Consider the following 10,534-nt stretch of genomic DNA (forward strand, 5'->3'; position numbering starts at 1 on the left):
TCATCCTCCCAGAATCTGACTCTTGAACATCCCCTACTGTTAGGCTTCTAAACTCCCTGTTAAATCTCATAATCCCTTTCCACACACACACACCGTATGAAAATCTCACCTCTCTAAGTTCCCAACCAAACCTTACCACCCCATACTTCCCTACCACCACCCTCCACAATGAGTTTTCCTCTCTCCCCAACCCAAACCTTGTCCCAGTTCACCAAATGAAATTTCTTTCCCCCTCCCTCCCCACCCACAAGGCCACAACCTCCCATAAGAAACCCCTCTGAACCTTTTCAGGCACTTGAGTTGGGATCTTCAGCCAAGACATATACTAGGTTTGTAAGCTTGACAGGAAACTTTTAATTAAAGTTATCCCCCCCCCCTCCAAAGAGAGGTATTTTGCTTTCCACCCATCCAGCCTTCTTTCAACCCTTTCTAAAATTGGTCTCCACAATGCACCTGAGTTTGAAGCACCCCCTACCAGTATTCCTAAATAAGTGAAAGGGAGCTCTCCAATTCTGCATTCAAAAGCATCAGCACAATCCAATAGAACTTCCCTTTCAATATCTCCAACTCCAATCAACACACTCTTTGAGAGGTTAACCTTCAAACCTGTTAATAACTCAAAGTTTGCCAAAACTTCTCTCAAATTTAACACCTGGTCAACCGATGCATCCAAAAAAATCAAAGTATCATCCTCATACTGCAGATGAGATTTTCCATGTTTTGAGAGGAAATTGAATGTTCTTAATAAAGACACTTGCTATTTTTTCAATTAATATGCATGCTGGTTGGTATACAAAACTACAGAACCAACAATATAATGTAACATTTTGTTTTATAAAGTCGGTATTGCCTAGGCAACTGCAACAAGGAGCTCCACTAAAACCTAGAATTGCCTGATGCTTTGACAACTATGATCCTGACACAGTCATTGGTGGGATGAGAGATGTTTAATTGGGCCACGGAAATTTAGTAGTCCCATTTGAGAAGGGAGATCCTCAGCATCCGAACTAAACCTCTCATTCTACTAAATTTTCTATTTTGACAGCCTAAGGGCTCTGTGTTTCCCTTTGTCTTCCCTGTAGATTAATACAATCTATATGGTTGACAATTATAAACAAATTATGGGGTAAATAGAAAACAAATTTTGTGGAATGAAACACTTACTGCAACACTATTTGGGCCATCTTGGTGCTCAAGTTGCAACTTTTCCAATTTTGTAGGAAGCCCATCACCTGCTTCAGCATTAGCACCCACCATTCTTTCTTTGCTTCTTTAACAACTCTATAACAATCAATTTGCAATGGAAAAAGAATATAACGTTAGATAGAAACTAGATAAAGAAAGCAAAAGGTCAATTTGACAACTAACTACCTTTCACATAGTCAACAAAAAGAATTGATCAGTAACATATACACATATCCACAAAAAGGGAAAAAAACATGATTGTTCCTTAACATGTGAGAAGAGAACCTACAGGACTAATAGTTGACCGGAAAACACATACAATGGAAATGCAATTTACTTGTCATTCCCAAAGTTAAAATGTACTTTCTATTCCAGAATTTGTATACCTCTTCATATTAGATTTTAGTTATTTTTTTCTGTACATAGTTGAGAATTTAGCTTTTATATCAAGTACTATCGTATATGATGTTAACAGAATCAGAAACTTCAACATGCAAAGCAAATACTCTTTGTATTTATTTGCTTCAATAGATGGGACCATTAAAGCTTTCCACAGTGTTTTTTTTTCCTTGTATGCTTTCCTTATTCAATCAAGGGCCATTTCCAAATATTGGACCCGGCCATTCAGAGTCTTAGAGGGCGCCGCGGGGGGTGGGGGTAGCCAATTTATTGCATGAAGTGGCCGCTATAACCTGCCTTCTTCCAGCTCCAGATTTTACGACTGCACCAAGCAATAGCCCCCGTTTTTTCTTACTCAATGTTATTGTTTTTTTCTTTTTTGACATATTTTTCAATATTATTATTTATTGTTGCTTCTTTCATTATTTCTTCAATTATCACTGCCTTCTTCCCATATTATCCAAGGATGCCCTGAGCTTCCATCGATTTCCACCTCATGTTTCCAATTAACAAAAATAAAGCCCAAAATTAGCAGTAAATTCTTAGCCGATAACAAAGTTGAAAAATGAATATGAAATAACAGGGTATATATAAAACAAATAAAAATTGAGATGAATACTCCCAAAATAACAATACAAGTAGGGAAAAACAAAAAAAGGGGCCAGCTTTTCTGAAAGGCTCAAAATAATGTTCATGGGTTCCTTCAATTTCAATAAAATTTTGATAGAACAGGCCAGAGCAATAAGAAACACTTGATCTTCAGACAGGCAGAAAAATAAGACCTCATCAACGTTGAAAGAAGCGACAACCAATCAAAACCCCACAGGTGATGAAGCAAAGACATGAGTTATTGAAGTTGGATCAAGAAATTCAGAAAATACTTCCTGGAAACGAAAGCCATGAATAGAGAGAGAGAGAGAGAGAGAGAGAGTTACTGGAGTTTGCTTGCTGGTAGCGTCCAGCGTCACGGCTCCAACACGAGAACCCTTGATTTTGGGCGGGGCGGCTTGGCACAAAACAATCAGACAGACGGCAATGGAAAAATTACAATATAAGGATGCAGTTTGAGGGGGACGCGGGCAGTCCACTACCCGGTTCTTGTAGCCCGATTTATGGTCGGGTTGTGTTGATAACTTATCGGATCAACTATCTAATTGGGGAGGATTTGGTCGGGTTGAAGGTCAAACTCATGCCCAACCCTACGACTTGGACCTGGAGTCGGGCACTCGGACCGGGGTTGACCTCCAACCCAACCGGACCGGTCCAAATTACACGACAAATCCAAGTTATCAACAGAATCCATCAACTCACTTGAGTCAAGATCGCACCGTGCCTAGGCTTAAGCTATTGCTAGTATGGTTTTCAAACCGTCGTTGACCTAGATGATCGGACTATTTGGCCCGAGAACTGTTAGGCAATCAGTTCCGTTTTACCCCAAACCTGGTCCCCAGCCAAAACCGTTGAATCAGTCAATGACCTATTGACCTAGGCAGTCAAACCGTCGATATGTTCAATGGCTTTTGGCCATTTTTATTTTTATTTTTTTGTTAGAGCAGATCATCCATTCGAACTGGACAATCGAACCATCAACCCAGAAACCGATGGCCATAATGGTTCTGTTTTTGGGTCATTCTTTAAAACCATGATTGCTAGTGTTCAAATTGGAGAACCCTTTTCTCTTTTTTTTTCAAAATCTATTTTTGAAATATACTAAATTTTTGCCAGCTTTTGAAAGGCTAGCACTGCCCACTAGACCTGTTCATGGGTCGGGTGGCCCGACGGGCCGGCCCGGCCCAGCCCGACCCCCGGACGGGCTTGAACAGAATTTTTGGCCCGCGGGCTTAACCTCGGGCCAAAAAGCCCGGCCCACATAAAATTCGAGCCGGGCTCGGGCTTTGCCAAAATAGCCCGGCCCGAGCCCGGCCCGGCCCGACTTATAGTTAAACTTAAGTAAACCCAGCCCGACCTATAGTTAAACCTAAGTAAAAACCCTATGTGATGTCTATTTGAATAAATGTTTTAATTTGAGGTCATTGATTCACTTGTAGACCCATTGTTCATTTAAATAGGGGAAAAAAACATTTAAATTAAAATAGAAAATGTCAGAAAATTTTGAATTTCTTTTATTAGGTCGGGCTTCGGGCTTTTCATCAGGGCCAAGCTCGGGCCCAAGTTGTAGGCCCGTTGGTCGGGCCGGGCTCGGGCTCGGGCCTAACAGTTTTCTGTTAATAAAGAGTCAAAGCCCGGCCCGACCTGGCCCATGAACAGGTCTACTGCCCACATAAAAGGAATTTGATCACATGCATAGACTGCATAGTTCACGGGTCGGGCCAGGCTAAGTGCGGGTGAGGTTTTGTCTTTATATTTACAAAATATGATCAGGCCCAAGACCCAATCCGGCCCGACCATCAGCCATCTGGCCTAGGTCATGAGTCCCGAGTTCAGCCCTTATATAAAGTCTAAACCTCAGCCAAAAAATTGAAAAGAAAATATTTTTTTCTTTTCTATTCAATAAAAAAACTAATTTATTTATATTAAAAGATCTCAAATCCTAAAACTAATTAAAGATCTCATTATGACTTGAAAAACGAGAAGATGAACAAAGAAAAAAGCATATTATATAAAATACATTTTCTATTATATAAGATATTATCAAGCCGGGCTCGGGCTCAGGAATAGAGAGAGAGAGAGAGAGAGAGAGAGAGAGAGAGTTACTGGAGTTTGCTTGCTGGTAGCGTCCAACGTCACGGCTCCAACACGGGAACCCTTGATTTTGGGCGGGGCGGCTTGGCACAAAACAGTCAGACAGACGGCAATGGAAAAATTACAATATAAGGATGCAGTTTGAGGGGGACGCAGACAGTCCACTACCCGGTTCTTGTAGCCCGATTTATGGTCGGGTTGTGTTGATAACTTATCGGATCAACTATCTAATTGGGGAGGATTTGGTCGGGTTGAAGGTCAAACTCATGCCCAACCCTACGACTTGGACCTGGAGTCGGACACTCGGACCAGGGTTGACCTCCAACCCAACCGGACCGGTCCAAATTACACGACAAATCCAAGTTATCAACAGAATCCATCAACTCACTTGAGTCAAGATCGCACCGTGCCTAGGCTTAAGCTATTGCTAGTATGGTTTTCAAACCGTCGTTGACCTAGATGATCGGACTATTTGGCCCGAGAACTGTTAGGCAATCAGTTCCGTTTTACCCCAAACCTGGTCCCCAGCCAAAACCGTTGAATCAGTCAATGACCTGTTGACCTAGGCAGTCAAACCGTCGATACGTTCAATGGCTTTTGGCCATTTTTATTTTATTTTTTGTTAGAGCAGATCATCCATTCGAACTGGACAATCGAACCATCAACCCAGAAACCGATGGCCATAATGGTTATGTTTTTGGGTCATTCTTTAAAACCATGATTGCTAGTGTTCAAATTGGAGAACCCTTTTCTCTTTTTTTTTTCAAAATCTATTTTTGAAATATACTAAATTTTTGCCAGCTTTTGAAAGGCTAGCACTGCCCACATAAAAGGAATTTGATCACATGCATAGACTGCATAATTCACGGGCCGGGCCAGGCTAAGTGCGGGTGAGGTTTTGTCTTTATATTTACAAAATATGATCAGGCCCAAGACCCAATCCGGCCCGACCATCGACCATCTGGCCTAGGTCATGAGTCCCGAGTTCAGCCCTTATATAAAGTCTAAACCTCAGCCAAAAAATTGAAAAGAAAATATTTTTTTCTTTTTTATTCAATAAAAAAACTAATTTATTTATATTAAAAGATCTCAAATCCTAAAACTAATTAAAGATCTCATAATGACTTGAAAAACGAGAAGATGAACAAAGAAAAAAACATATTATATAAAATACATTTTCTATTATATAATATATTATCAAGCCGGGCTCGGGCTCAGGCCGGGCTTTTTAAATTAAGTCAATATTTTGGAACCGAGCCCAAGCCCATAGGCCTAAATTCATGTCCAAGCCTGATTTAGAATGGACTAGATCAGGCTGGCCCGCCAGGTTACGCGGCCCATGAACAGATCTAATAAGAAGTGAAATATTACAAATTGAAAGGACTAAAAGGGTTAGGAAATGCTGCATTTGGCCTTCCATATTTTAAGGACTTGTTTCTTTTTTTGCAATTAAAATGTTTCTATCTACACTGAATTTTTAACTGCAATCAAATGCAGCTTAAAAAGGATAGGAGTGGAAGTATTACAAAATGATTTGAGTGTTCATAATTCAAAAATGGATACGACAGCAAATAAAAGGGAACGATAACAGGATTTATATAGCCAACCCCTCATAATTGTAACAAGATTTAGATAATAATAATAATAGTGATAACGATGATGACTGTTGAACGTAGCATACATCATTCACCATAACCTACGCTTGGAATGTCCATGGTACTGATGATATTTCTCACAAAACGACATTGCTAGAAGAATAATCAGCATTAACATTTGAGTGGGAAGGCAAGCTGGTTTGAGCAGTGAACCCCAAAGGCAGTATATGGTTTGATAGAAAATAAGAAAGAAACAGAAAATTGAGATAAAGTAAATTACAAATTTCATAAAATTCCTTATAAACTTCCCCTCACTAACCTTTTCTGTTGTGATCTTATTTTCCATCGAACCAAACATAGCCCAAGGAAAAAAAAAATCAGCTAAGTCATCATGCCACTTTATCAAAAGGAGCAGAAGAATCACATTGATACAAAGATCAATATATTATGTGGAAGTGTTGTAGGTGTGAGCTGGTTAATATAGAAGGGGCATAGTACAAATCAAATCTGTCAAATTGTCTGAGTGAGCATGCTAGTAGGCCTGTTCATGGGCCGGGTAGCCCGATGGCCTGGCCTGCACCCCGGTCGGGCTTGGTTATGTAATTAGGCCCACGGGCCTGACCTCGGTCCTAACACAGTAAGTCCGATTGTGTTTTGGGTCGGGTTCGAGATTTGTCAAAAAAGTCCGGCTTGACTCAGCATTATATATTTTATAAAATATATAATATGTATTTTATATATTATATAAAATATATAAATAATATAATATTTATTAAAATATATATTTATAATTTAATATATACATTTTTTATTCTCTCTCTCTCTCTCTCTCTATTTAGCCGCTTCAGCAGTAGTAGCAGTATGGGCTAAATTTCGGGCTTGGGCCCAGGCTCAGGCTTTAGGCCCAAGTTGTAGGCCCAATGGTCAGTCTGGGCTCGGGCTCGAGCTTGGGCCTTAAAAAAATCTGTTAATACAGAGTGAAAGCCCGGCTCGAGCCCAACCCATGAACAGGTTTACATGCCAAATGTGTGTGGTATAATTAGCAGTAATCTGAATGTTAAAATGGACATGATTCCCACTTTTGTTTCATTTGCATTTTGCTAGTCAGTCTAGATAAAGAGATGCTTTAAATAGGGTGGATTTGAGCCAAGTCGAGTCGAATAGTACCAGGCTTGAGCTCGAGCTCGGCTCGTTTTATATTTTATAAAAATATTTAGAAAAAATATTTTATAAAAATAAAATTTATATATAATTTTTTTTTATTTTATATTTAAAAATTAAGAATTATATTAATTAACAACTATAATATTTTTATTATATATATATATATATTTGAGTCGGCTCGCGAGCCTCACAAGCTGAGCTCTAGTAGGCTCGAGCTTGGCTCGTTTAGCTCGAGTTCGGCTGAAACCGAGCCGAGCTTAGCTTTTCACGAGCCAAGCTCGAACTAGAGTAAATTTTACACTCCCGTTCGATTTTACACGTGTGAGTTCGATTTTACACGTGTTTGGTAGAGGTGTACATTGAAAATCAATGAAAATTTTACATCGATAAAATTGATGTAAACTTTTCCTTCTCCGTCGAATGGTTATACGAAGAATCGAAGAGAGGGTAAGAAGACCAACTCTCCTCTAATCATGAGAAACCTCCTCCATCCAATGGTCTCCATCCAAAGAAGAGCTCATCGGCCATTAACATCCTATCACCAGCCGTTAACATACTCAGAGTGCGGGCTTATGGAGATGAAATCATTGTCATCGACAGAGAGCGGGCTCAAAGTCGACTCCATGGAGTTTCAGAGCATATCTCCTTCCAAACTGAGCCTAAGGCAAAGGGTTTGGGTTTCCTGCACTGAGGTCGTCTCTAGCCTTTAGGTTTATTTATTTAACAGACTGAACTACCTCACCTACAAACCTTCATCTCTAATCGTTAGAAAATATTTTCCAACTCTACCAGCTCCTCCTCAATCCCTCTCTGCCGCTCATTGCATTCTACTACTCGTTGTCGAAAATATTGAATCCTCTTGAGGCCTCTTGAAACTGCCTGCCCATCTCTACCATCCTTCCTTGCATTTGAGTATCCTATGATTCTTTCAACTTCTTCGTCAAGAATCGATACCCATCTAAGGATCTGAGGAGATTCTTTGAGAGAAGCTTGTTATGTTCTTGCAGCGCAACAGCGTTCCCTTCGTCGTCTCCTCTTCTACAGTTGCAATCTTATTTCTGGCAGCGCAAGCTTGGACCTTGGCCAATAACATATTGTTATGTGCTTTATCATCATTGAGGAACTCCTTTGTGTCTTTCAATTCGTGAACCTTTCGAGTAAGTTCCCCTGCTTCTATCTCCTTCTCCTTCCCCAAGCCTGAGAACATCCGTTCTAGGCTCTTCTGTGCTGCCATGCTCGCACTGAGTTTCGGAGTTTCAGAATAGAGTTTCACTCTTACATCGAAACAACCAAACGACATGAGAGAAGAATTCCAAAACACACCGGTTCAATTTTCCATCGATCACTAAACCGTGATCAAATTTTCCATCCGTGTAAATTTGAATTTACACCTCTACCAAATACAGCCTAAGCAAATAATCATGGGGAAATCGCCAGAGTAGAAGGTGGTGTTTGGTACTGTGGTAATTTTTTCGGGAATCATTTGTACTTTTATTTCCCCATCATTCATATAAGCATTTCAACCTTACCTGACTATTCTTCGTTTGGTTGGATTGTTTTAAACAATTCAGTTGTACGTCTCAGTTATGATTGTCCATTCATTTTCGGGATTTTGAAGGAAGGAAAATCAGTCAATGGGATTATAATTCTTATCGACCAATTTACAAATATTTTTATTTCAGAAACACGTGAAACCAACATCAAAATTGATTTTCCCAAATACCGGTTCTCATACTTAAGTTGAGTTTCCCAAATAAAGGCTGAATAAAAAGATTTAAATAGACAAGAAATGCCCCCACAAGATATATTTATCTGGATAAATTAAACCAAAAAAATAAACATTGGTAAATAGGTTCTCGAAAAAACAAATAGGGCCCAAGTGAAAACATTTTTTTTTTCTTTTGTGTGTGTTTTTTGCTCTAAGAAAGGGTTTTCACTTTTTAGTTCATATACTATATGATGCCAAATGTCACATAACTGAATTAAGTAACAATAAACGAATGAGGTTTATGTCTTATGTGCACAATCCAACAACTCTCCCAATTTCCAATATATCAGTCCAAGTACAAACGATTATTCTATGATATTGCTTTAGGAGATGAAAATGGAAACTTCGTTACTACAGAACTACAGAAGTATGGACAATGGAAAGTTGGTTCACCCATAAAGGGTTGAATCTTTTGTAGAAACTTTTGAACATGGAGAAAGCCATAATAGAAGCAAACCACATTTGCTACGTCAGTATCTTAGCGCTGCACTGTAACAAAGAAATCAAAATTTTTGATGGATTATCATGAATTGGGATTTGCTTCTCTCACACAAGAATGACCTTACAGGCACATCCCATCGTGTATTAGTTACATTACCCCTAAATAATAATACATAAATATGAAAGATATTCCCAATGCATGGTAGGATGTACCTGTGAGATCGATGTGAGGTGCTATGTATAAGGAGCAGATCCAGTCTCGATTACCATGGCCCCACCTTGAATCAGATGAAATAAACATCAGGTCTTGGTAGGTCTTGGTGGGGCCACTGTACTACATCGAACGTTATGATATTTGGTTTTAGCCCTGTGCCATGACACTGTCTAGCAAAAGTGAATTCAAAGATATAGCCATGCCAAGTGCCAACAGCTGATGTGGGCATTGATAGGGTTGTTCACAGGTCGGGTTAGGTTGGCTTGAGTCATCTTCTTCAACCGACCCGACATTGTCGGTTTACTTATTGACTAAACTAAAACCAACTGACTCTGAAGCAAAACCGTACCAAACATGAAGGGTCAGTTTGGATCGGCTATCGGTTTAGTCAATTTTTATATATATTTTAAACTAAAATATCTATCTATATTTAAATTTATTTCTCTTTAGTTTTTATGCAAAATCAAAATACATATTTAAATCTATTAGTTTTTTACGCAAAATTGATTTTTTTGTCAATATATATTTAAATTTATACAAAACTGAACTAAATATTGTACCATTGTATTATATTTGTACTGGTTTTATGTTTTTAGTTTTTATCATAAATAACCAATTTTTTTCAAAATTCAAACAAAACACAAATAAAATATATCAACATTTAACATATAGGATAAGGGCTAATTAATAATTACTTAAACGCAAAGGATAGTTTCATTTCGGTTTGGCTTCAGTACATGAAAACCAAAACTGAACTAAATTGCCAGTTTATTTTCTCATACAAAACAAAACGACCAGGTGAACACCGCTAGGCATTGAGGCAGCTAGATATAGCAATTGCTTGATGGAAAGTTTAGATCATCATAAAAAATGTTTTGAAACTATGAAAGGGTTGCTCCATCAGATTTTTTTTTTGTAGGTTGTGATAAAAACAAAGCTTCTCAGTGCTCACATAACTGTTAAACATGGTTTAAGGGATGTTGGTTTCTGTCTGTTTAAACCTCCAGCATGGCTTGAAAACATTCTTAGGGAGGATCTTTCCTTTCCTCTTGGCAGTTTGGTCTT

At 38.8% G+C, this 10,534-nt stretch overlaps 1 protein-coding gene across 1 annotated transcript in view; it reads right to left on the reverse strand.

Annotated features, from left to right (window-relative positions):
• MAP2B (methionine aminopeptidase 2B) overlaps positions 1-2,665 on the reverse strand; it is a 34,624-nt gene extending 31,959 nt beyond the window's left edge. The window contains exons 1-2 of the mRNA XM_010279565.3: positions 2,520-2,665; positions 1,165-1,281 (exon numbers count right to left, since the gene is read on the reverse strand). Of these exons, the coding sequence (XP_010277867.1) occupies positions 1,165-1,257 (93 nt within the window). The 5' untranslated portion in view covers positions 1,258-1,281; positions 2,520-2,665. The remainder of the gene's footprint in view (positions 1-1,164; positions 1,282-2,519) is intronic.
• Between the last annotated feature and the right edge of the window lie 7,869 nt (positions 2,666-10,534).

The sequence above is a fragment of the Nelumbo nucifera genome, chromosome 1 (genome assembly GCF_055504915.1).
Source record: "Nelumbo nucifera cultivar China Antique chromosome 1, China Antique-T2T, whole genome shotgun sequence".
Taxonomy (NCBI): domain Eukaryota; kingdom Viridiplantae; phylum Streptophyta; class Magnoliopsida; order Proteales; family Nelumbonaceae; genus Nelumbo; species Nelumbo nucifera.